Source organism: Pseudorca crassidens, chromosome 11 (assembly GCF_039906515.1).
Source record: "Pseudorca crassidens isolate mPseCra1 chromosome 11, mPseCra1.hap1, whole genome shotgun sequence".
NCBI classification, from domain to species: domain Eukaryota; kingdom Metazoa; phylum Chordata; class Mammalia; order Artiodactyla; family Delphinidae; genus Pseudorca; species Pseudorca crassidens.
In genome coordinates, this window is record NC_090306.1 from 48,807,954 (window position 1) to 48,835,697 (window position 27,744).

At 45.7% G+C, this 27,744-nt stretch overlaps 2 protein-coding genes across 22 annotated transcripts in view; one reads left to right on the forward strand and one right to left on the reverse strand.

Annotated features, from left to right (window-relative positions):
• The window catches only part of R3HDM2 (R3H domain containing 2), a 148,491-nt gene extending 137,701 nt beyond the window's left edge, over positions 1 to 10,790 (reverse strand). For 10 of the 21 annotated variants that reach the window (XM_067697064.1, XM_067697065.1, XM_067697056.1 and 7 more), the window contains exon 1: positions 10,610 to 10,789. The gene's annotated coding sequence lies outside the window, so the exon portion shown is untranslated. Of the gene's footprint in view, positions 1 to 10,426; positions 10,512 to 10,609 lie in introns of those variants that run through there. The other 11 variants (XM_067697052.1, XM_067697055.1, XM_067697042.1 and 8 more) reach the window with 4 other exon arrangements.
• Positions 10,791 to 14,466: 3,676 nt separating this feature from the next.
• Positions 14,467 to 23,282, forward strand: INHBC (inhibin subunit beta C). Its single transcript, XM_067698676.1, has 2 exons — positions 14,467 to 14,779; positions 22,537 to 23,282. Exons 1-2 carry the CDS (start codon positions 14,467 to 14,469, stop codon positions 23,280 to 23,282), a joined length of 1,059 nt encoding a protein of 352 aa, XP_067554777.1.
• The last annotated feature ends 4,462 nt before the right edge of the window (positions 23,283 to 27,744 follow it).

Below are 27,744 nucleotides of genomic sequence, written 5' to 3' on the forward strand. Positions count from 1 at the left end.
AAAGTTGAAACTGTCATTTAGAATTAAGCACTCTTCCTCCTGCTTTCATATTACATTTTATTACCACCTTGTAACACTCATGACCTTGTAATTTATTTACTCTTTTGTAATGTATAAAAATAAAACATGAGCTCCTTGACAATAGGGACAATGTCGCATCTACCTTGGTATCTTTAGCATATAACACAATATCTAACCAAGAAACGGGCACCTATTAAATGTTTGAGTAAATGAGTAAGTTGCTCTTTTCATAAATTTTCTTGAGGTATTACCTGCCTTGAAGATCACTTTGTATTGTAAAAATAAAGAAGAACCAGAAACTAAGAGAAGACCTTCTAACAAAGAACTGTCCTGGAAAGAAAACATATAGGTGATGTTTATTTTAACAAAGACTAATAATAAACTGAGTTTCTCTGATTTCTAAGCTAGTACTATATGACAGGCTCATAGTGCACCAAAGCAAAAGCTGGGTTGGTAAGATGAAACAGTGGCAAGTGAATGCCTATAATTCTTAATAGAAAATCTATAATCTTTTCAGAGGGCCTCAGGTGGCAGACTGCGTGTGTGCGTGTGCACGTATGGCTAAATTTGTGTCCCCTACTGCGGGAAATGAGCAAAGCACAAGTCAACAATAAAGTACAGGACAGAACAGCGAGAACAGAAGAGACTCATGGCCTAAAACACATTATGGATCTGAACAGATCCTATAGCTGAATCCAGTCAGACTGCTAAACTGAAAAGACAATTGCTATTTCCCAACCTATAAGAAACTAATAGGCAGAAAAACAGTTATGAAAACAATGTTAATTCCAAAGAGAAAAAGGAAGAAAAAGAGAAAAATAAAGCACACAGAAATAAAGCACCATTTTATCTCTGCCAATATAACTTCAATGCTGTTCTGTTATCTAACAGCACTAGAGAACATTATTTAGAGACTAGTAATTTGATCATGTTTAATATAGACTGTCCTTCTGTGAGGTAGGCTATGTTGCTGACTGTGGCCACCAAATCGATGTAAATACATCCCAGCTACATGGAAAGTGTGCTCATTAATATCTGTAGATACCTTTTTGTCTCTCTTCTGTATCATCTACTAACTATAGGTGAAGTAAAATATTGAAGCTTGCCTAAGAATTCATTAAGTGCAGCTCCAATCTCAAGTGTTTACATTTTAAATGAGTAAATGTATCAGGAGGTATTATTGTATTTAACCTTGAGATACCTCCAAAAGTCAATTTTCCTGTACCCTAAAAGGAAACAGACCAACAACTCTATTTTACATATAAAGACACTGATTCAGCAGAGTTCATGAGGGTAAACTCAGCACAGCCTCAGAGAACTTCAAACAGGGTTAAAAATTCAAGTCTCAAGCACTGGCTCTGATTTTACTCCCTCACAAAACCTACACAGAAACTAAACAGGTTTGATTCCTTTCAGTAGTCCTATCTTACCAGTCAATCACACTTCATTTTTCAGCCATCATACTCATTCAGTTAAAAAGAAAGAAAAACTATTTCTGCACTATCATATAGGGAAAATACTCCAAGCGCAAACCCTCTTCGTCTTCCTCTTCTTTTTGTCAAAAATACTGCTAGGGCAACTAAGCCCGTGCACCACAACTACTGAGCCTGTGCTCTAAAGGCTGTGAGCTACAACTACTGAGCCCGAGTGCCACAACTACTGAAGCCCACGCGCCTAGAGCCCGTGCTCTGCAACAAGAGAAGCCAGTGCACCACAACAAAGAGTAGTCCCCGCTCGCCGCAACTAGAGAAAGCCCACGTGCAGAAAGGAAGACCCAAGGCAGCCATAAATTAAAAAAAATTTTTTTTAATTAAAAAAAAATACTGCTAGGATAGAGAGTAAAACACAAAGAATAAATTTTAAACCAAATAACTCTGAAGGGAAAATAAGGAGAACTGGAAAGGGGGATAACTAATTTAAGGCTGAAGATACCATGATAAAGGTAAAACTTTGGTAGTACAGGCACAACTTAGTTCAGGATTTCAGTTGTTGGCCTTAGTATAGCTCTGCCCCAAATCAAGACTCTAACAATGATCTCTCTTGGGTACAGTGTTAGCTAGGAGGGGCAAAACAACTGGCAAAGGGAATTCCCTGGTGGTCCAATAGTTAGGGCTCTGTGCTTCCACTGCAGGGTGCACGGGTTCAATCCCTTGTCGGGGAACTAAGATCCCGCGTGGTGCACCCAAAAAAAAAAAAAAAAAACTGAGAAAATCACTATCTAGACACAGACCTCTAGAACATATGCCTCAAATTATCTAATTATTTTTCTTTCCTTCTCTTTTCCTTACAGCTAGTAGAGGAATAAGACAAAAATCACATGCTCTAGAGCTCTTTTGGCACTGGAGAGATCAAGATCCTAGCAAATTTAACTTCAGTGCGAGCAGAAAACTTAGAATGGAATGTACAGAGGGAAACATGGTAAAGACAAAGAGGAACCCAGCTTTGTGGAACTGGTCCAAAAGAGGCAGACAAAATGAGAGTTTGGGGGATGCTCTGAAGGGTTCCAGAACATTACACCTAAACGAAGGAAGGTTTCTGTGGTTTTCCAGAGGAGAGGCGTCCAGTTGAAACAATGGTATACCCCAGGGCAGCAAGGTGTGACAACAGGGAAGGTGAAAGAACAAGTAATTTATCTGTAGCTAAAGTCTAACCCTGAAAGCAAAGGGAAAACAGCAAAATGTAAGGCAGGCGAGATAAAGTAGCCAGATTTTAAAAATATATATGGGCTTCCCTGGTGGCACAGTGGTTAAGAATCTGCCTGCCAATGCAGGGGACACAGGTTCGAGCCCTGGTCTGGGAAGATCCCACATGCCATAGAGCAACAAAGCCTGTGTGCCACAACTACTGAGCCTGCGCTCTAGAGCCCGCGAGCCACAACTACTGAGTTCACGTGCCACAACTGAAGCCCGTGTACCTAGAACCCGTGCTCCACAAGAGAAGACACCACAGTGAGAAGCCCACGCACCGCAACGAAGAGTAGGCCCCACTCGCCACAACCAGAGAAAGCCCACGCACAGCAATGAAGACCCAACGCAGCCAAAAATAAATAAATAAATAAATAAAATAAATTAAAAAAAAAAAAAGAGGGCTTCCCTGGTGGCACAGTAGTTGAGAGTCCGCCTGCCGATGCAGGGGACACGGGTTCGTGCCCCGGTCCGGGAAGATCTCACGTGCCGCGGAGCGGCTAGGCCCATGAGCCATGGCCGCTGAGCCTGTGCGTCCGGAGCCTGTGCTCCGCAACGGGAGAGGCCACAACAGTGAGAGGCCCGCGTACCACACACACACACACAAAAATATATATATATAATTTGTGAGTATAGGGAGGAAAAATGTATTTCAAATGTATCCCTTATTAAGTTTGGATTGTCAATGCCTTGTTCACTTTCCTCCTAGTTCTGTTATAAAGCTTACACAAGTTTGAACCACCCTTCTCCAAGGAAGCATTCCCCATAATGCTGCTCACGTGCCAAAACCACGCACAAATTCTTACAACTGGCACATCCAACAAAAACACAGCCCCCACAAAAATATGAACTGCATACCTGGAAAATCTAGTCTTTTAATATAAATGTTGACCACTTTAAGGTCCGATCAGCTTTTAGGAAAGAGAAAAGTGCTTTGCAGATATGAAATACGGTTTTGATCATTATTAATAATAAACACTGAAGCACAAATGTTGTTATCAACATGGAATATACCAAAAACATCCATACAAGGAAGATAATGAATCAAGTGGCAAAGGAAACTAGCTAATAATGTTAAAAGTCTATCTCTATTCTGTACACTAGACAAGAATTGTATGGAAGACTAACAGTAGGAGCAAAATTACCTCCAAAAGATCAAGACAGCACTTGACTAGTCTGCAAACCAGCTTTTTCTCTTTCTTTTCCCACTACAGACTCACAACCAATAAATATCAATTAGAAATAAGCTAAGTTATTTTATTAAACTTAGAAGGTTTTGCACAGAAAAGGAAACCATAAACAAAACAGACAACCCTCAGAATGGGAGAAAATATTTGCAAATGAGGCAACCAACAAGGGATTAATCTCCAAAATATGTAAACAGCCCATGCAGCTCAATATCAAAAAAACAAACAACCCAATCAAAAAATAGGCAGAAGAGGGACTTCCCTGGTGGCGCAGAGGTTAAGAATCCACCTGCCAATGCGGGGGACACGGGTTCGAGCCCTGGTCTGGGAAGATTCCCACATGCCACAGAGCAACTAAGCCCTTGAGCCACAACTACTGAGCCTGTGCTCTAGAGCCCGCGAGCCACAACTACTGAGCGCACTCGCCTAGAGCCCGTGCTCCGCAACAAGAGAAGGCACTGCAATGAGAAGCCCGCACACCACAACGAAGAGTAGCCTCTGCCCACCGCAACTAAAGAAAGCCCACACGCAGCAACAAAGACCCAAAACAGCCAAAAATAAATAAATAATTAATTAATTTTTAAAAAATGGGCAGAAGATCTAAACACATTTCTCCAAAGAAGACATACAGATGGCTAAAAAGCACATGAAAAGATGCTCAACGTCATCTAATTATTAGAGAAATGCAAATCAAAACTACAATGAAGTATCACCTCATACCGGTCAGAATGGCCATCATGAAAAAATCTACAAACAATAAATGCTGGAGAGGGTGCGGAAAAAAGGGAACCCTCCTACACTGTTGGTGGGAATGTAAATTGGTACAGCCACTACGGAAAACAGTATGGAGCTTCCTTAAAAAACTAAAATAAACCCAGCAATCCCACTCCTGGGCATATACCTGGAGAAAACCATAAGTCAAAAAGATACATGCACCCCAATGTTCACTGCAGCACTATTAACAATAGCCAAGACATGGAAGCAACCTAAATGTCCATCATCAGAGGAATGGATAAAGAAGATGTGGTACACATATACAATGGAATATTACTCAGCCATAAAAAAGAACAAAATAATGCCATTTGCAGCAACATGGATGGACCCAGAGATTGTCATATTGAGTGAAGTAAGTCAGACACAGAAAGACAAATATCATATGTTTATATGTGGAATCTAAAAAAAGGGTCCAATGAACTTATTTACAAAACAGAAATAGAGTCACAGATGTAGAAAACAAACTTATGGTTACCAAGTGGGAAAGAGGGGGTAGGGATAAATTGGGAGGCTGGGATTGACATACACACACTTACATAAAATAGATAACTCATAAGAACCTACTATATAGCACAGGGAACTCTACCTAATACTCTGTAATGACCTATATGGGAAAAGAATCTAAACAAGAGTGGATGTATGTATATGTATAACTAATTCACTCTGCTGTACAGCAGAAACTAACACAACACTGTAAATCAACTATACTTCAATAAAAATTAATTTTTTTAAAAAGAGAAAGAAACTGAGTTATTTTAAACCCTGCTGATTACCTCACTTATCTTTACACTTCTAGCTCTACAGGATAAGGACTTAAGCTGAGATCTTTTGGGACCTGAGTAATTGTGTGGGTGCAAACCTATAGTTTTTATTTGCCTGCAAAAGATTTTGAGGTCTTCAATGAAAAACAAAAACAAGCTGCAAAACAATCTATTAACGCCTTTAGAGCATTGGGCTAAGTCAGGGAAGAGACCTTACAAGAGCATTTAACCACTAGTTTCATTTTTTCTCCCAAGAAAATACCGGGAAAGGCCTGAAAAGTACCTCCCAGGAAAAATCAAAGTCTTTGACAATTTAGAAAAGCAAGCAAGCAGTTAAAGGAACTGAAAAGATTTTTTATTTTCTTGTGGTATACAAACTAAGGAGGAATAGAATAAAATGAGTCCCTTAAAAATACCAAAAGTGTTTTGACTATTGGGAGACATGACTGCCTGAGGCTTTTTTACCTTTTCTCCTTATTCTCTCTCATCTCGAGGCTGGGGTTCCCAATTTGATCAGTTTTTTTTTTAAAAGCACAGTTAAGTACTCTGGGAAACTTACTGTCAAAACTATAAAACAGCTTTCCCAGTATAGGTTCAAACAACTGGACTGAACAACTCATAAGAGATCTTGCAGAAAAGCAAAACGAGTGGACTTCCCTGGTGGTCCAGTGGTTAAGACTCCAGGCCCCCAATGCAAGGGGGCTGGGTTGTATCCCTAGTCAGGGAACTAGCTCCCACATGCATGCCACAATTAAGAGTCCACATGCCGCAACTAAGAGCCCACATGCCACAACTAAGGGATCCCGCATGCCGCAACAAAGTTCCCACATGCCGCAACTGAGACCCAGTGCAGCCAAATAAATAAATATTAAAAAAAAAAAGGGGGGATTCCCTGGTGGCGCAGTGGTTGAGAGTCCGCCTGCCGATGCAGGGGACACGGAGTTTGTGCCCCGGTCCGGGAAGATCCCACATGCCGCAGAGCGGCTGGGCCCGTGAGCCATGGCCGCTGAGCCTGCGCGTCCGGAGCCTGTGCTCCGCAACGGGAGAGGCCACAACAGAGAGAGGCCCGCATACCACAAAAAGAAAAAAAAAAAAAAAAAAGAAGAAGAAAAGCAAAAAGAACACCTGGATTTAGGAAATATCCCAGAATCTTTCCTTTCATACCGCCTAAGTAAAAATGATGAAACCACTGCAGATTATTGTAATTAGGGCTTTCAACACCAATTTTTTTTAAGTGTTAGAGAAAATAGATACACACTAAGGAAATCTAAGGGAACTCAAAGAGGAGTTAAAACAGATAAAGGTTAAGAAATCTTTCCTATCTATATCTGTTTTCAGAAATAAACTCAAACTTAAGAAGGAATGGACAGAGTAACTTTATTGGAGAGATGGAACAAGTGCTACACTGCTAAAGTGACAATCATGGTAAGAACGAAAGGTAACCACTAAAAGACAATTAAGTGGCATATTTTCTACAGACAGTGAAAAGGATACAGCTGGAGGAAAATACTAAAGCCACTGTGTATGAAGAATATCTCTAAAATTAGACCCACCAACTGTATTCATGCACACATATTCAAGCCATGAGTCCACTTATTTTTCCTACTTGTAAGTTGGCAGCACATTCCACAGAGGGACACTCAGAGTCCTTTATCCCATCTTACAAGTAGGCATAGGGAAACAAAACAAAACAAAACAAAACACACACACACACAGACAACTACACACACACAATTTCACAAAATTCTCTCCTCTGTACTTCCTGGGACCATGTAACAAAAATGCAACACTTTTTATCCGTTCCTCAAAATCTGCTTTTTCCTGAAAGCTTTCCTTGAGTTCATGAAGAGAGGAATAAGCAATGCATCATTCAGAAACCATTACCTGTACTGAAACATTGTCAGTACTCAGTACAGTATTTATCTCTAAGAGGTGAGAAAATGGCATAGAGATGTTTGAATGTCTCTGGGTCCTGAGAAAGACTTCCTAGAAACTTCGTGAAAGGATTTTAAAAGAGACAAGAGAAATGAGGTAGAAGCCTTATTAATGTGCCAAAATTATGTCAGAAATTATTCACAAAACGAGAATATACCTTTTTACAATAATAATAACAGAATCAGATCCAGTCCAATAGATACAAGTTCCCCAATTCTCCCACTCCCACTTCCCACTCAAACCATTCTCTCATGGGCCTGGAAGCTTTCAATGTCCTGGCAAAAGTTTAAACAAAAACCTAGCTTTGCAACCAGCATTCCTACAAAGTGTTAAAAGCACTACCTCGCCCGCTTTGCCTTCCTAAGCTGGAACAGTTGCCGGGACTGCCCCAAAGAGAAATCTCATCCAGGCCACTCTAGCCAGAAGATCAATGAAGGTAACAAATATACCAATCAAGAAATGAGAAAGGAAAAAATAAATGAGGGATAAACCACACAACTCAGGGGGCCTGCTCCTTTTACCCTCAGACTTAATATAATTTAGTTGCTAAAAACGACCCCACAAATGGATTTGTAGAAAAAAGGATAAGATGTTCCCCCAAACCGAACATTCCACCATTGTTAAAGAAAGCTATTCTTACAAGTTTTCAAGCTCAACTGTCTCCACATGAATGGGGGGAAAAAATCTAACCCATACAGCCCAGACCATAAATATTAACATCTTCAGGGTACTAAAAACTTCAAAGTGGAACCAGCCTACTCAGTTCTCTGGGGCCAAAGAGGTAAGGATGGTGATGTTTGTCTCATCAGGGATGTGAACAAACCTCAAGGCAAGAGCCTGCAACAGTAAAAATTCTAGCCACATGAAATCTGAGATAATCTTCCGCGGAGACCACCAACACCACACTCCATCCTCTCTGCCTTCAAAGTGCTTTCACTCAATGACCTGAAAGCACAAGACTTCTGTCAAAACAGAAACGTGGCAAGAACTGACAAAAAAAAAATCTCAAGTTCTTCCAGTAAGTGCCTTACAAAATCCTAGTGGAAATACATGTCTCTCATTTATGGCAATGAGAGAATTCAAGAATAAAACTCCTCTTCTTGGGGACTTCCCTGGTGGTTCAGTGGTAAAGAATCTGCCTTACAACACAGGGGACGCGGGTTTGTATCCCTGGTCAGGGAACTAAGATCTCACATGCCACGGGGCAACTAACCCTGTGTGCCACAGCTACCAAGTTCGCACGCCTCAACTAGAGCCCACGCGCTCTGGAAGCTGTGCGCCACAACTACAGAGCCCACGCACCCTGGAGCCCACACGCCACAACTAGAGAGAAGCCCACACACCACAACCAAGAGCCCGCATACCTCAACAAAGATTCCCCACCCCGTGCCGCAACTAGGACTCGACACAGACAAAAATAAAAATAAAATAAATAAATCTTTAAAAAAAAAACCTCTTCTTTACCTATTCAATCAATAAATTTGTTGAGCACCTACTGCATATCAAGGGCTATACTAAGGGCTGAGGATACAGCAACTAACAAAACAAGACCATCTAAACCTCATGAAACTTACACTCTAATGTGGGAGACTAAATATGTACAGTATGTTATAGGTTGATAAGGGGTAAGGAGGAAAATACAGCAAAATGGGATAGGAATTTATGTAAGTATATGTGGAGGAATGGCTTTGGAATTTAGATAGCCCAGGAAATGTCACTGTTAGAGTGACATTTGAGTAAAGCCCTGAAGGTGAGGGTAGAAGGCTATGCAGCTTTACACGGAAAAGGTGATCCATGAAGATCCAAGTGCCAGCTGCTGAGGCAGAAGTGTACCTGATGTACTCAAGGGACAGAGAGGAGACCAGTGAACATGTTTGCAGCGTGGTGGTGGCGGGGGGAGGTTGCTACATATCTTGGACTTTAAAGACGACTGTAAAGTCTCTGATTTTTATTCTGATAGAGGAAGGTAACCAACTCCTCTTCAGACTTCTTTCAATTAAAAAATATCAGGCACCCTATTCTTATATGTGCAAGTTTTAAAATTTTTGTTTTAAATTGAAGATCTACAGTGTAGATCCTAGAGTGGACGCGAAACTGGAACTTAAACTCTGAAATACAATTTTCGCTGACAGTTATCAGACCTTCAATAAAGATTCTCTGTTCTCTCAACTTTGTGGAGAACTGCAACAGGGAGGAAAAATACAACTAAAAGTGAACTGAATGGACTAACTACTACCACTTTCCACCACTATTTAAGCCGTTTTAGTTTTGATGTCCCAGACTCCAAAAAGGGGGGAAAAATAGGAGAAATAAAAAGAGAGGTGAAAAAAAAAGCATTAGGAAGAAAGAGGAGCCACAAACAACTGATCCAAGTGCCAATTTGACTATCCAAAAATACAATAAAAAGGCAAGGAATGTGTGACATTCCTGAAGTGGAACCTGTCACCTCCCTCCTCCCGTCTCCATGCTGCCTACCAACACAGGGCTCAGGCTTCTCAATTTTGGTTAAGTCTATTTGAAAAAATATATATAAAAGGACATTCATCCAACTGAGAGCTGAATTTAAATTTTCCCACACCTCTCTTTGATTTAATGAACCTGTGGAACTGTTATTCGATCATTTCTCATCATTATCCAAGAACAATTCACTTTGAGTGAATAAATAGTCTGAAGACTTACTAGGTTAATGGTCACAAACGTTGAAATTTTGGGTTCCACAGGTAACCGAAATCGAGAAGAGTTTTCAGAGTAACTAGCCTCAAGAGTTAGTTACGAGCTTAGCGTAGGCCCAACTTTTAAGCTCCAGAACCATCTCCCTGTACGTTCCAACTCAAATCTCTGTCCCTGTAATGAACTCGGACACCAGCATAATCTGAAACACTCCAACACCTTTCCCTCCCATTTTTCCAAGGCTCAAAGGAAAACGGAGACCCAAGAAACACATGGAGCTAGTCACCCCCGAGCACCACAAGGGCGCAACAGTTTTTAGGTCCCACCGCACAGGCCAAGCCCCACACCCTCCGCCCCGCGCCCCTCGCTTCTCGCCTGAGCTCCCCGAACACACTTGGGGCGTCTCTGGCCTCGGGGCCGTCCTTCACGGGAAGCTCGGGCCCTGACCCACAGTCCGCGGGTCCGTGAAGTGCCAGCGCGGGGACCCAGACCGGGGGCCTCCGCCCGCCCTGCCGCCACGCCCCCTCCCCACAGGCCGCCCGCGCTGCCCGCCCCCTTGGCCGGGAGGTGGCCTCACCTCACGCGGGCCGTAGCCGGGAGGGCGCCCGCGTTTCCGCCCGCCGCCCGGGCTCACGGCCGCTCGGCTGCGGCTCGGCCCCGACGGCCGGCGGCGGCGCGCTTCTGGGGGCGGACTCTTCTCGGCCGGGGTTTCCCCGGGGCCCAGGGCGGGGGAGTAGGGGGGACTGGGGCGGGGGAGGGGAAAGGGGCTTGGGAAGGAGGGGGGAGAGGGGGAGAAAAGGGGGGAACCAAACCCGGAAAGGGAGAAAAGGGGGGAGGGGGAAAATCAGAAGGGGAAGAAAGGCCCAGAGTCCGCCCCCCGCTGCGGCCTGCGCGCTACGTCACCACGTCCGGCGTAATCGTCACCGCGTCTTGCGCCCGGAGCGTCCCTGCTTCCTGTGCCTGTCTCCACGCCTGCAGACGCCCCTTGCCTACTCACGCACTTCCCCAGCCCGCACGCACAGGCTGTCCTGTCCAACACACGCGCTTTCTCTGTCGCCCCCGCGTTACCTGGGTCTTCAGCCGCCAATACAGATCCGCTGCGACCCTCAGGTCACCTGAAGCCCATCAAGCCTGTCAGATTCACCCTTGATTTAAACATAATACTAATAACTGTAATTTAAGTTTACAGAGCACTTTCAAAGTAGCCTTTCACTTAGGACAGTGACTCCTGCTCCCGAAACAGCATACATATATGCAGTAAATATTTGTGGTATAAATGGATAAAGATCATGTGGTAGGTATATGTCCATTTTTTCCAGATGTAAAAATTTAACTCTAAATAAAGTAGGTTTAAGTACATCCTATTTAAAATCACTTCTTCCCGCCACCACCCTCTAACCTACAGTTCTTTTTTAAAAAGTTATCTTAAATTTGCAACCTCCCTGACGAAGTGAGAGAGTGGCAAGGACATATACACACTAACAAATGTAAAATAGATAGCTAGTGGGAAGCAGCAGCATAGCACAAGGAGATCACCTCTGTGCTTTGTGACCACCTAGAGGGGTGGGATAGGGAGGGTGGGAGGGAGTCACAAGAGGGAGGAGATATGGGGATATATGTATATGTATAGCTGATTCACTTTGTTACAAAGCAGAAACTCACACACCATTGTAAAGCAATTATACTCCAATAAAGATGTTAAAAAAAAAAAAGAAAAATTTGCAACCTCCCCACACTGACCTTTCTAGGCAGAATCAATCTAACTACTAATTACATGTATTTGCATCGTTTCTTGACCAACTCCCTCAAAGAAGCATTGTATTAAATATTAATACAATGTATTAATACATTGTATTAACTATTTAAGCATTATATATTTACTATGTGACAGGAACTGCAGTAGGAAACAAAAAAATTACAGTATAATGTAAGTGCTATAATAGGTGTTCAATGTGCTATGGAAACACAAGAAGGAGCAATTAGTTCCTAGATGTAAGAGAGATTGAGTAGGCTACAGAGAAGCTAAAGGTGAAATTTCAGTTAACCTTGAAGAATATAAGTAGGAGTTCATCAGAAAGGCAAGAACGAAGATTCCAGAAAGGTCATAGAGGTAAGAACTTCTCCTTTCCTTCAAGAATCAGCAAGTTCTAGGTTTTCAAGTTGGAGGCAGGAGACAATGACAGCCAGGAGGAAATAATGGCTAATATTTGTGTTATGTATGTATGTATATAGAATATGTAGCATCCTACATCTATTATTTCTGTTTAATCCTCAAAACAATAGGTATTACTGTTATGCTCATTTTGTAAGATAAGGAACCCTGAGGCACCAAAGTCCCAGATTTTGAACTGAGACAGTTTATCTTCGAAGCCTGCTCTCAATCACTGCATTATTAGAAATGTAACTGGAAAGGGCAGGTTTCAAAGGACCTGTGTGTCATAATGCAGAGTGAAACAGTTGGGTCTTTTAGGGACAAATGCAGTAACTGAAGAACAGCTAAGGCAGAAACATGAGGCATCCAGCCCTAAGAGAAGCCCTCCTCTGTTTCCCCCGCTTTTGCTAACCTCTTATTCCCCAACTATTTGCCAGGGAGAAGGGGAGCAACTGAAGTCTTCAGATGTGAGGGGGTCTGGGAACTACGTACTGTAGTTAAGACATGAAACAAATAGCAGCATAACTACCTCCCCCAACCTCAAGATAAGGTTATATCCATGAATGAAATTAGGAATATTAAAATGTTAGATATAAGATCAGTCCCTGTAGGCTGGGAAACTATTAGAGAGTGACCACTAATAGGTACAGGGTTTCTTTTGGGGATCATGAAAATATTCTTAGTGGTGATGGTTGCACAACTCTGTGAATGTACTAAAAACCGCTGAATTATATACTCTAAAGGGTGAATTTTATGTTCTGTAAATTATATCTCAATAAAACCCTTATGTTATAAATAAATAAATTTATACTAGAAACTGAATAATAAATCTACTTCTATCACAGTGCTTAAAAAAAAAGACGGGCTTCCCTGGCGGTCCAGTGGTTAAGACTCTGTGCTTCCAATGCAGGGGGCTCTGGTTCGATCCCTCATTGGGGAACTAAGATCCCACATGCCACTCGGCAGAAAAAAAGAAAAAAGATCAGCCCTTGTTGAAGAGAGCTAAGAAACTGTGACACACAAAAATACAATCAAGGTGACTTGAGTGTAACTTCTTATAACCAGCCTGTAAGCCTGTATTCTAGAACTTATTCACTCAATAAATATGTTTTAAACACCTATATTATATTGTAGGTCCTATGTGCAATGCTAGGAATATAGTGGTAAGCAGCAGAGATGACTTAAGTAACTGCACTACAGATGGTGATTGGGGGCATGGCCTCTAAGAAAGGAGAGTCCAGAAGGGCAAATATTGGCAGAATTTCTTCAGCACATCTAGAGGTGAGGGTACTCTGGCCCGCAAACAAACCTATGTAACAAGAATAATAATATACTTTTATTAAGCCACTTAACTCTGTTCCAGCCACTGTAAAGCGCTTTACAAAATTATTTAAATCTCAAAACTCTCAGATAATCATTACAGATCTATAATTACACATTAAAAATCCATAGGGCCAGACATGTTTCAGAATTCAGAAAATTTCAACTTTTAGAAAGGAAAAATGGAGAATTCCCTGGTGGTCCGGTGGTTACGACTCTGCGCTTTCACTGCCGAGGGCCCAGTTTCAATGCCTGGTCGAGGAACTAAGATCCCACAAGCCGAGGGGAAGGTCCCGCAAGACGCGCAGCGCGGCCAAAAGAAAAGAAAAAGAAAGGTAAAATGGTACGTATACTGTATATCATATAACACCCCTAGGGGTAGCATCCCATAATCAAGTAATGAAGACCCAACACAGCCAAAAATAAATTAAAAACAAAAAACAACAACCTGCATGACAATGACCTAAAAGTGTCCTGCCAATGACCCCCCTCTTGTTTGAAAGTCATTCTTTAACATTCTATCTTAAAACCTCTGATCTCCGCGCCCTACCTCCACCCCCCACTGCCAGGCTTCCGAGCAAGGCTGTTGATCTGAAGAGGAATTTCATCTCTAACCTTTGTTCCCAGGCCTGGAAGCTCACATGGGTAACCCACTATCTCCCAAAGTTGGCCCAGGGACATTTCTTTCCCCAAACAAACCAACCTCCCCTCACATCCCCCACTCTGTAGTTTCACTGACTATATGGCTTCTGCCAAGTTCTACCTGTGACTGGCTTCATCTCTCAAGTTGGATGTTTGACTGCTCTATATCCTGCAACCAGGAGTAATGCCAGCTGGACACACTCTCCTTCCGGGGCCCCTGGCGGCTGGGAGGGAGCTGAGACCACAGCTGTGGAGACCCTGAGCCCCGGGGTTTGCGGCTCTATCTCAACTGTGTTGCTCAAGGAAGGCCTCCCCCAGCAATGACCTCCTCATTGCTCCTGGCCTTCCTGTTCCTGGCTCCAGACGCAGTGGCCACTCCCAGAGCTGACAGTCAGTGCCTGGCATGTGGGGGGCCCGCCTTGGACCTGGAGAGCCAGCGGGAGCTGCTTCTTAATCTGGCCAAGAGAAGCATCTTGGACAAGCTGCACCTCAGCCAGCGCCCGACACTGAGCCGGCCTGTGTCCCGAGCTGCTCTGAGGACTGCGCTGCAGCGCCTCCATGGGTCCCCACAAGGGGCGCTTCCAGAAGCAGACAGGGGACAGGAGTATGAGATCATCAGCTTTGCTGAGACAGGTGGGTTCTTGATCTTTAGATCTTCCCCCAAACCCGATCTCTTAAGGAAGGGAAAAACTTCCTCCCCGATCTAACGCCTGACTTTTTCCCCAAAACCATCCCAACTCTTGCCTCCCACAGCATGTAATCTCCCAATCCCAGGCTCCCCCCACACCCCCACCACCAGGCTCTCTCTTTGTAGTTTAGACTTGACCAATGGGCACCTGGGAAGTGGGTACGTTTCATTTCTTTTGAGACTGCCTGCCCCTATCTCCCATGGCTCCTCTATCTGCAGGCCCACACACTTCCACAGACTATGATGTGAGCCCAGACACTTCCTGGGCTTGGACCAGGGTCTGGGAGCTAGAGAGTCTGTCCTCCCTCTGGCCCTGGGATCCAGCCTCTCTGTACTCCACTCCCCCAGATACATCATTTGGGTAAAAGGGAGAAAAGTAAAACACTGGCATTACAATACCTCTCCACCCTACTCCTGTCCTCTTGCCTTGATTACCTCGGGTTCCCGCGTCAGAACAGGGCCAAAATGGGACTCAGAAAGGTATTTAAAGGATGGAGGGTAAAGACGAGAAAGTTCCTTCCATAGAGGGCAGAGGGGTTAGAGAATTTAGTGGGCAGCTGGAAAGAAGATCAAGAATTCAGAGACAGGGGAATTCCCTGGTGGGCCAGTCATTAGGACTCCACACTCTCACTGCCGTGGGCAGTGCCAGGTTCAATCCCTAGTCGGAGAACTAAGATCCCACAAGCTGTGAGGCGCGGCCCCCCCCAAAAAAGAGACAGAATTCAGAGACAGGATCTGAGAACCAGAACACAAACAAGTGATCTCTCTGGCCTCTGAGCTTCTTGCAAGTTCTTCTCTCTTAGGTTTAGAAGGCCTTTCCCATTCCTGGCCCCTTTCCCTTGGTCAGCATCTACTCCCTTCAAGATCTAACACTCCCATCCTGAAAAAACCCACCCTGACCTGAAGGTGAGGGGCTCACTCTCTGGTGGCCCCCACATGCTCACCCTGAACCTGGATGATGGTCAAGGAATTGCCTGTTTCCAGGTTTTCTATGAAGTCTGTCTTCCCATAGAATGCAACCCCTTGAGGTCAGGAACTGTCATTTATTCCTCACCTTATCATCAGAGGCTAGTGTATAGTAGAAGCAGATAACACTTATGTAGTGTTTACTGTGTTCTAAGCCTTTTAAATATACTAACTCCTTGAGAGCCTCACAACAAGCCAGTGAGGCAAATACTATTGTTACCCCATTTTAGAGGTGATGAAACTGAGGCACAAAGAGGTTAAGTAACTAGCTCAAGGTCACATGACCAGTAGGTGGTAGAGCCAGACAGCCTGGGCCTGGAATCCATGACCTTGACCACTCTACCACTTTGCCTCTTGCAAACATAGTAGATGCTCAATAAACAGCTAAACCATTCTGTAGTTCAGCTCGACCATGTCTAGAGCCCCCAGTGATGGATGAGACCCTATTCTAGTTCAAAAGGGGGTTTCTGGGCTTCCCTGGTGGCGCAGTGGTTGAGAGTCTGCCTGCCGATGCAGGGGACACGGGTTCGTGCCTGGGTCCGGGAAGATCCCACATGCCGCAGAGCGGCTGGGCCCGTGAGCCATAGCCGCTGAGCCTGTGCATCCGGAGCCTGTGCTCCTCAACGGGAGAGGCCACAACAGTGAGAGGCCCGCGTACCGCAAAAAAAAAAAAAAATGGGGGGGTTTCTGCTCATGATTAAGAACACAAACTCTGGAGCCAGATAAACTGGGCTCAACTCCCTGCTCAGCCACTTATTACTATGTGTCCTGGGTTGTTAATAGTCAGTTTTCTCATTTGCAAAACAGAGATAATGAGAGGATAGTTGAGAGAATAAGTGAGCTAATACAGGTAATGTACTTAGAAAGGATAAGGTGGGAGGGAACTGAAAGTAGAAAACTCAGCTCCTGCCCATGAGGGGTTTAGTTGTTGCTGCTGGGAATAAATTACTTAGAATATAAGGCAGAGTGAAATAAACGCTAGATGAGAACACAAGTGCTTAATGGGCCAGAAGTAATTCACTGGGACCTGGTAAGTCAGGGAAGTCTTTCAGAAGAAGTTTGCAAACTGGCTGGCATTGTAGAGTAAGTTTGACTTCAGTGGGTAGAAAATGGTAAACAACATCCTAAATGGAAAAACATGAGTAAAATTGTAAAGAAACAGACTGCATTTAGAGTTAAAAAGTAGTCTGGAGTGGATGAGCACAAGGTGGACAAATGACCGTGAACACCAAAATCCTGGTTGGTTTTTTTTTCACCTTTGTATCCCTGATACTTAGCCCAGTTTCCTGGCACATTGTGACAGTAACAACAGTTACCAGGTGTTTAGTGTACCTGCCTCCTCTCAGTTCATCCTTACAATCACTCCATAAAGTAGACTTTATCATTCCCATCTTAAGAATGCAGAAACTGAGACTCGAAGATAATTTACATGGTCAAGGTCATACAGCTTACAAGGGGCAGAATTCAAACACAGTTCTCTCTGACTTCAAAGTCTATATACTTTCCACATATTTGCTAATCAATGAATGAATACAACATTTAGGCTGCAGGGGGCGTGACCTGAAATGAACTTGGAGGTGAGAATGATGCCTGGATTCTATCTTTTACATTTAAATATTTCAGTTTGAAGTTTTCATTCCAATTTAAGCTATCATCTCCACCATCGTGTGAAAGAAAGATCTGAGAATTGTTCTTGCTGGAGGTATGAAGAGAGAGAGCTTGGGGCCCTGGGGAAACTAGGGTAGGAGCCTTCAATGGTGTCCTGAAACGGGCTCATACTGGCTCATGAGAGTTGATGGTGAACATCTCCCAACTGTGCATCCAATGGCATCACATTGATAGTTTGAAATTGGCCGGGATGGGAGAATTTATACCGCAGAAACTGGCAAACTCTACAAATCAGGGCCTTTTTTTTTTCCCCCTCTGGAATCCAGTTGTGAAATATTTACCAACACAACACTGCCTACGACCTACAAATTCAAGTTATCTGCCTCCCACATACCTAACACACAATGCTGATTCAGGGACGGAATAAATAGATACTTTTGTTCCAAATGGCGGATGGGGAAGGGAGACGCAGAGCAGTCACTGGTCCATGAAAATTCTGACATCCAGCCAGGCACATATCTCAGTCTACCCCAAATCCAGGATTCCTTTGGTTAGGGCCTGGTTCTGCCCACTGGTAGGATTTTCCTCTCCTCTTAAGGAGAGCCTACCATTGTTCCCCTAGACTTCTAGATTCATTCTCTCAGCTCTTAGTGCCACCCTCTGAGATGTCTTTCCTTTTAAATAGGAAATGACCTGTGTTTGCGGCTAAGTAGTTTTCTCGGCCTGCATGCTGCCCAAAGAAGTTGGGAGCCCGGAGACTTCTTTTCATTTTGAATCATCTCTGTCCCTTTTAGTCCAAACTGGTGCCGCTTTCACTATTAAAATTCTCTTTAACACTCTGAGCCTTCTAAATTATAAATTACAGTCTACTTACTCAGACAAAAGGCACTCCACTCTTATCAAGACAGACCCTCCTCTTTAGGTTACAAGTCAGGATATCCTCTTACAAGTGGGATAACACTCTTAAGATTCTTAGAAGCCCTCTGTCTAGTTGAGAGGGTCTACAGAACATCTTACATTTTAGATCTTAACAAAGATGTTAGATCTTAACAAAGGGTCTTACAGTTCCCCCTTTATTATTTTGATCTTCGCTCTGAAACTATGTTTTACTGGCAGTGCCCTGGATTTGGGTTTTGCCCTGAGACCATTTCTTAGTTTGATAAACTTTTTGCCAGACAGAGAGTTGAGGGATGAAAAAAAATATTTTATTGTTCCATCTAGCAAGTCCTATTGGAAATGTTTTCTCTAAATTCTGCTTGAAAATTGAACAGTTCGTTCTTTAGTTCATCTCACTCCTGAAACGCCTTATCATAGGGAGCTAAAATAAACCAAATGGCGCTTTCAGCATTCTGCCTGGAAATATCTTTAGCTAAATGCACAATTCTGTTAGTTACCGTTTCTAGCTTCCAGTTACCAGAGACGATAGCCAATACATAACACAGGTTTCCCATTGTCCAGCTTCCAGTAGCAATTTCCTCACTGTCCTTCCAGACTTCACTAACAGTCTCCCTGCTGTCCTTCCATCCTCTGGCTGTCACCCAGTCCCAAAGCCAATGCTACATATTTTAGGTCTTTGCTATGGAGTACCCCACTTCTGTTACTAATTTCTGTTTTAGTTATCCATTAATATGGCAAATCAGCTCAAACATTGAGTCTCAAAACAAAAAAATTCAACAGTTTCTGTGATTTTGTAATTCGACTGGACTTATTCTGGACAGTTCTCTCACTCCATGTGGTGTAACTGAGTTCATTCAAGCAACTGTGTTCAGCTAGGAACTCAGATGGGGCTAGAACATCTAAGATTGTCTCTCCGAAGTCTCTCTCCATATGACTTCTCATCATTCAGTAGTCTAGCCCAAGTTTCTTTAAAGCATTAAAGCTTTCCTACCTCAAAGTGTAAGTACTTACTAAGTTTCTGCTTGCGTCATGCTTGCTTACATCTCATTGGCCAAATCAAGTCACACGCCAAGCCCAGAATTAATATGGGAAGGGATTGCACAAGACCATGAATATTGGGAGGTGTTGTTCCCTGGGGGTCAACACTGTAATGGTCTATCACAGCCCCTGCTGGTCCTGTGTCTGCCTACCATAACTGGGGTGACTTATGAGGTTCTAAATGTTAGGTGCTAGTGACCTAGCAAGAAAAGATTAGCTGGGTCAATCAGACTCTTCTTTTAGGATTTTGGAGTTGGAACACTGAAAGATCAGTTCACTTAGCTAGGAAGAGCTAAGTTAAAGGTCTGTAGACTCAGGAGCTAGGGCCACCGTTTTGGTACCTGACAGGGAAACAAAAGAGGTAGATCCACAGAAAGAGAAGAATGGAGTAGACTTACATAGGGAGAGTGAGATGAGAGAGATTTTGTTGGCTCTGGGAGCTGTCAAGGGCAACCTTATTTCAGACCTTACAATTCACACTAAGTCTAGATGAACTTTATTTTCTGCTCTTTTATGCCCATGAGAGTATCAGTGGCATTCCCACAATAAAGCATCCTTTACTTAAAATAAATAAGGGTTGCTAAGGCCAAAGCATAATGGCATTTAATTGCCTCCTAAAAGAGTTTAGCTTTGGGCTTCCCTGGTGGCGCAGTGGTTGAGAGTCCGCCTGCCAATGCGGCGGACACGGGTTCGTGCCCCGATCTGGGAAGATCCCACATGGTGCGGAGCGGCTGGGCCCGTGAGCCATGGCCACTGAGCCTGTGCGTCCAGAGCCTGTGCTCTGCAACGGGAGAGGCCACAACAGTGAGAGGCCCCCCCCCAAAAAAGAGTTTGGCTTTATTCATCAATAGGTTTTTTGCAACCATGAATTTTATGATCTAGCCTTTTTGGAAAATAATTCTTGTATCAGTGTAAAATAAGAATTAAAGAATGAAAGACCATTCACTCACCAAATGTTAACTGAATGCCTATTATGTACTAGGTACTAGGGATACAGTGGTAAACCGTACAAGCACAGTCTCTACCTTCATGGAGTTTACATTCTAGCTGGGAGCAGGGAGGGGTAGAAGGGGAAGGGAGGAGAAGCAAATGAACAAAAAACCAAGATGATTACAAAGAGTGATAGTGGCTATAAAGACAATTAAGCAGGATAATGTATTAAAGACATGAGGGTAGAGTTGAAGGCTGCTTTAGCTAAGTTAGTCTGGGAAGCCTCTCTGAAGAGGTGAATTTGCGCTGAATGCCAAAAAGGAGCCAGTCATTCAAAGAGCTTGGAAAGATATTCTAGGCAGGGGAAATAGCAAGTGCAAAGGCCATGAGGTGGATCCATGTTTGGTGAGTTCAAGGAACAGAAAAAAGCCAGTATAGGTAGACTACAGTCATTAAATGGCAGAATGCCTAATCATACGTGTTTCCTATGTTAAGGGGTTTAGCTTTTATTCCCATTCAAATAGCAATGGGGAGCCTTTGAAGGGTTTTAAGCTTGAGAGGATTAAGCTGATCAGATTTATGTTATAAAAAGATCACTCTGGGACCTCCCTGGCGGTCCAGTGGTTAAGACTCTGCGCTTCCACTGCAGCGGGCACGGGTTCGATCCCTGGTTGGGGAACTAAGATTCGACAGGCCATGAGGCACAGCAAAAAAAAAAAAAAAAAGAGGTCACTCTGGCTGATATGTGAAGAATGGTTTTGGGTGCAAGAGTGGACCACTTGGCAAGCTATTGCCATAGTTCAAGAAAAAGATGATTGCAGGTTGAACTAATGTATGGTAGAGGAGGTGGGGATAAGTGAAATTATATTATGAACTGGAGATAGAGTTGACAGGTCTGCAGATAATTTCAAAGAAGGGAATGACAGCAAGCAAGACTTGGTTTGAGCAGTACATTTACAGGGAAGGGGAAGATTGAAGAAGGAACAGATTTGGGTTGCAGGGGATAAATCTAGAGTTCTTCTTTGAACACGAAAAGTCTGAGATAGCATTGGATATCCAAGTGGAATATCAGATCAGCAGCTGGATACACAAGCCTAGGCTCAGGGCCATGGATATAGATATCTGGGAGTCATCAGCATATAGATGAAATTGAAAGCCAGGGGAATTGATGGGTTCTTTCTGGGAAAGAGTATAGATAGAGAAGAGAAGGGAGCTTAGGACCTCCAACATTTAGAGGTCAGGCAGAGGAAGAGGAGCTGTCAGCAAAAGAGACCAAGATGGAGTGGCCAGAGTCATGAAAGCCAAGAGAAGGAAGTATTTCTAGAAGGAAGGGATAGTTAACTGTGTCATCTTACCTGCTTAGAGGTCAGGTAAGACGAACATAAAGAGATGAAACCATTGGATTTGGCAACGTGGAAGGTGTTCGTGATCCTGACAAGAGCAGGAGTGGAGGGAACAGAAACCCAGTTAAAGTGTTTCAATAGGTCAGGTGAGGGATGAAGAGGGGAAACTGGGCAACAGTAACTGGTACAGGAAGAAATGCATAGCCGTTAGAACCACTGTAATGAGGAACTGGATGTGGGGAGTTTCTAAAGGTGATAAGGAAGGTAATGATGCCACCAGTTCTAAGAACGGAAAGAGAGGTACATAGGGAGGAAATAATGATTTCTACTTGGGATAAATTGATTTTAATATGCTGGCAGGACGTGGCAACATTAAACAGTTAGAAGTTTAGGCGTGAAGCTTGGTGATTCCCAAGGTGCAAAATGATCTGGACTGGACAGACAGATTTGGGAATCACCAGCACAAAATTTGTGTTGGCTGACTGTGAGTGTGGGTCAGAGCTCCTCTCAGTGTAGAGTAAGAGGAAACGGGACTTCCCTGGCGGTCCAGTGGTTAGGACTCCTCGCTTCCACCGCAGGGGTCGCAGGTTCTATCCCTGGTCGGGCAACTAAGATCCTACATGCTGCACGGCAAAAAAAAAAAGGAAATGAAGGTCAAGGACAGACCCTGGAGAACTCTTGCATTGGAGGGATGGAGGGATGGTGAGAGAAAGAAAAGCCAGCAAAGAAAATCAAGGAAGAATCATGAGAGTTGTGTCATGGAAACCAAGAGAGAAAAGATTTTTAAGAAGGAAGGGGTAGTTAATGCCAACAGTGTGGTCGAGAAAGAACAAAGGGAATCCAAGCATGCTGAGAATAGATATATAGTTGGTAGAATTGACTCAGAAAGCCACACTGACTGGGGCTTCTTGTATCCACAGGTCTCTCCAGCATCGACCAGATTCGTCTTGATTTCCACTTCTCCTCTGATAGAACTGTTGGCGGCCTGGAGGTCCAGCAGGCCAGCCTCATGTTCTTTGTGCAGCTCCCTCCCAATACCACGTGGACTTTGAAGGTGAGGGTCCTCGTGCTCAGCCCACGTGGTACCAACCTCACCTTGGCCACTCAGCACCTGCTGGAGGTGGATGACAGTGGTTGGCACCAGCTCCTCCTGGGGCCTGAAGCTCAGGCTGCCTGCAGTCAGGGGCACCTGATCCTGGAGCTGGTCCCTGAAGGCCAAGTAGCCTGGAGCCCAGTCATCCTGGGTGGGGCTGCCCATAGGCCTTTTGTGACAGCCCGTGTAAGAGTTGGGGGCAAGCACCGCATTCGCCGGCGAGGCATCGACTGCCAGGGTAGGTCCAGGATGTGCTGTCGACAAGAGTTCTTTGTGGACTTCCGTGAGATTGGCTGGCACGACTGGATCATCCAGCCTGAGGGCTACGCAATGAACTTCTGCACAGGGCAGTGCCCCCTGCACGTGGCAGGCATGCCTGGCATTGCCGCCTCCTTTCACACCGCGGTGCTCAATCTTCTCAAGGCCAACACCGCTGCGGGCACTGCCGGAGGGGGGTCATGCTGCGTGCCCACTGCCCGGCGCCCCCTGTCTCTGCTCTACTATGACAGGAACAGCAACATTGTCAAGACTGACATACCTGACATGGTGGTAGAGGCGTGTGGGTGCAGTTAGTCTGTGTGTGGTAGCGGCAGCCCGAGGTGGGGTAGGCAAACATGCCCTGACGGAGGCGCTCTTCCTTGAGAGGAGGGGGTGGCCCCGTTACTGCCTCTGTCCAGAAGATGGACTCCCTCTTCCTGAGTAACTTATGAGAATTATCCCAACTTTGACGTGAGGAGATCTTCATCAAAGCACTGTCATCTAAGGAGAGTCACTGTACCATCTTCATAATGACCAGCCCCTCTCCCAGAGTACAGTCCCTCCAGCAAGCTCCACGTGCTCAACCACCACCCTAGGGACTCTCATCCACCTCCAACCACAAGCAGTGCCATCTGGTTCCCAGACAGATACACATAGCCCAACTTTTTTTTTTTTTTTTTGCGGTACGCGGGCCTCTCAATGTTGTGGCCTCTCCCGTTGCGGAGCACAGTCTCCGGACGTGCTGGCTCATCGGCCATGGCTCACGGGCCCAGCCGCTCCACACCATGTGGGATCTTCCCGGACCGGGGCACAAACCCGTGTCCCCTGCACCGGCAGGCGGACTCTCAACCACTGCGCCACCAGGGAAGCCCTCCATAGCCCAACTTTAATCCAGCCCACAACCCACTATGCATCCCTGCCCCTTCTACTCAATGTCCCCCACTCCAGGATGAGTTGACCCAGCCCCTTCCTCTGCTTTTCTGGATCTCCAGAGAGGCCCTTCCTTAGATTCACCAAACATTCGATCCTCTCCATGTCTTGAGCCCTTTTCCTCTTACTTGCCCAATGGGCTGCTAAAGGCTCTCTTGGCACACTCTCATCACTCTTTGTCCTTCTCTGTCCTGCTCCGTACCCTTGGGGTCTGACTCCTGAGTTCCCTTGGCCTCTGGCTTCCTGCTGAGTTTGACTAAGAGGAGACAGAGGCAGAAGATCAAAGGATAGGAGGAGACAGAGGTCAGGGTGTTTCTTATTCCTCCTCCTTCTGCCTAGGTTCCATGGTTCTGTGTGACTGTGGCTGCGTCCATGTCCCTACAGCTCCTGTCTAGCTCCCCACCCCCTCCATGGCTCCGGCTCTGCCTAAGTTCTGATCTCACTGCTTCCATGCTATGGGCTTATAATGGCTTTCCCTTCTTGCCGGTCCCTGGGTGCTTCAATATCCCTCCTTGGTTCCCTTAACCCTGCCCATACCTCTGTAAAGAAGTCCTTCATTAAGTCTTCTTAGTGATGCAAACACAGACAGCTGAGTGGGTCTTTTATGTCCTGCCAGGACCCTGACTGACACCCCAGATGACACAGAGCCTGCCTGCCCTGCCCACTTTTCTCTCCTCACAGCCTCCTTAGGGCCGAGCTATTACGTCCATCCCACACATCATGACTCTTCCTTCGCCAGGCTGCTTCCTCTTCTTTCTTAGTCCCCCTCCTCCCCCCCAGAACCATCTTTGCTTGTCTTATGGCTAATAAAGACCTGGGTTTTACCTGCCCCTCTCCCCTCTCTGTCCTCGCTCCAAGAAATGAGACAGATCACTGCTCAGTCAGCAAGCAGGTGACACCCTGAGGGCACACACATGGGGGGAGGCAGAGGCATGGCTCCCAGCTGGCTGCCTTCCCTTCACTCACCCCCAGGGCTCCAGCCAGGAGTCCTGTCTGGAAGGTGGAACTGGCCAAGGGCCATTTGAGTGGGACAAGGAGAAGAAAAAGAAGGCCTGGGGTGAGGAGAGGGGGGCATTTGCTCTGAGACTGGGTCCTCTCTAGACCTTTGCCCTCTTCCCCCACCATCTCCTCCCTTTGGTTGGACAGCCCTGAACCATGGGGTCAATATTGTCTGCAGCCCAAGGCCGAGTTTGCGCAAAACCCATGTGTCCTTTGGGAAACGTGATGTCAGTGTTTGCTCAGCGTATAACCCCCTCCTATCTAGGTCTGAGGTCCTTGGAAATGGAACCCTAAAAGGAGAAAGTCTGAAAGAGACCTCCTGGGGGGCTGCAAATCTGAGCTGTGGGGCTTCAGGCCCAAACTCATGGAAGTTATCCCAACTTTGACTTGAGGAAATCTTCATCTAAGCAGAGAATCTAAGGAAGTCTTCTGGTGGCTCTGCCTCCCCCTTCCACCACTGTCTCCCACCCCCAATCCACCCGTCCCCCAGATCTAACCTCCCTCCCTCCAACTATAGCTTCAGTCCCCAGGGCCAAGACTAAGGTGAGGAGAAGCGAGGCTCTTGCCTTGGGGGCAGAATTTTAAGGGGATGCCAAAAAATTCCTCAGTCAAGATAAATAGGATCTTAATGCAATATTTTAAAAAATCAAACTCAATGCAAAAAAATACAAGATGAACAAAATAGCAAATTTTAAAATAAACTAAATTTAGAAGGATCAGTATTATTCCTTTTCCTTTTTGGCTCTGTCTTTGACAAAAAGGAGAAAGAGTGGAATTGTCTTCTTCCAAACCTTTTCTTCCGGAGCTCCCTGGCCCCTAACTCTAGACTTGGTCAGGCTTTTCTCTTTCGGGCAAGATAATCGCTCAGGCTCCTTCTACTTCCTTACCCACCCTCATTCTACTTCCTTACCCACCCTCAAGCCTGTCGCTACCCCCCAGCCCCCAACCAGGTTGGTGGTAGGGCGGGCCTGGGAGGCAGATGGCTGGGGTATTTATAACCTGGGAGCACTTCTTGAGAAAAGTGACTAAGATGCTAAGAGCATATTTATAGCTGGGTTCTGACGTAAGTGTCAGTAGGGAGGTAGGGGCAGGCCAGGCACAGCAGAAAGAGGGTAGGAAGAGCTGGAAATTGGGGGCATCTGACACAGAGGGAAGGGGAGAGATGGGGTCAATGACTCCTGCAGCCACTTCCTCTTGCTTTGCTTGACTCAGGCTCACCCACAGGTAAACCCTCTGAGACACCATGGGCAGAAACCTCTGCTTTGCAGTTCTGTGGTCCAGACCCCAGGGGGTAGAGGGCTGTCACTCAGGATAGAGAGGGAGCTGGGGAGAGCCTGGGACAGATGGGCTTGAATATGACTCAAGACCTAGGGTGGCGAGGAGCATCTAAAAGTCTCATTGGCCCCCTCCCCACCACAGGTGCCCTAAGTTTCTAGGAAGAGCCTGGCACCCATCACCACGCTCCATTGCCACGTGTCAGCAGCGATGAGATCCAAAACCAAATCGAAGTTAGCAGTGATGTGGTCCTGACGACAGCTTCTGCTCTCCAGCAGTGGCGAGGGGAGAGAGCTGAGGGACCAGCTTCTCTGTCTTCTGGTGTAGAGGCAGGGTCCCCAGAGTAAGAGGTTGGGAAGTGCTCTGAATCTCTCCACTCCCCAGAGCAGCCCCTTCCCTGGGAAGCTGGTCAGCGCCAAGCCTGCTGCTGTCCAGTGGCTCAGCACTGCCACATGGTGGACACTGGTGGTACTGAGCCCTAGCCCACAAGGCACCACCTCTCCCCCTGTGCCAGATCTAGCAGTCTCTCTTGACAGCCCCCACTGGCTGAATAGTGGGGAGACTAATAAATTGGAATAGGGGCACATTTCCAAATCACACTCACTTCCTCCCAGCTTCTTGAAGAGACTTGAGCACAGGGAGAAAGGCTGGCATGAGGCCTTGGTTAGGCCATTTAAAGCCAGCGAGCAGTGTGGTAAGGAGGGCTGGGGCTGGGACTAAGGTTGCTGTACTGGTCATGCTTTGTTCTTAAAAGTCCATAAACCTGGGCTTCCTGGTGGCACGGTGGTTGAGAATCCGCCTGCCAGTGCAGGGGACACGGGTTCAATCCCTGGTCCGGGAAGATGCCACATGCCGCCGAGCATCTAAGCCCGTGCACCACAACTACGAAGCCCGCGTGCCTAGAGCCCGTGCTTGGCGACAAGAGAAGCCACCGCAATGGGAAGCCTGTGCACTGCAATGAAGAGTAGCCTCCTCACGCAGCAATGAAGACCTCATGCAGCCAAAAATAAATTAATTAATTAAAAAGAAAAAGTCCATAAACCTTCCATTTCCCACCACCATGAACAGAGGCTGGCAGCACTTCTAGGATATCCCAAATCTGGGCAGTTCTTACAGTGCCCTGAAAGAGAACCAGCAGCTGGGGACAGGCCCTTCCAACTCCCATGCCCCTCTGCCATCCTTGATGGACTCTGCCCTGCTGTAAGATTGCATCACCACTACCCCCACCTCTCTAGGTTTCCCCAGACATCACAGTAACATGCTACTCCCCCCCACACACCAATGCTCCAGCCCTCGTCCACACTGTGCTCCAGTCCAACTGGACTCTGGGCGGTCAGCACAGGCAAGGTCAGGGGGTGACTTCTGTGCCCCGTGGCACTGCCACCTTGGCCTGGGCAAGAGGACTCCGTTCCTCCCACCCCCAGCCTCTCACCACTGTCCCAGCCCCATTGCTAGAAATAAAAAGACCAGAGTTCACCTTCCAGCCCAGAGAAATAACCACTGGGATTCCCAGCTGCCTCATGGAAACTGCTGCAGCAGTGGTGGATGGGCAAGCTAGACAGACTGTAGGTAT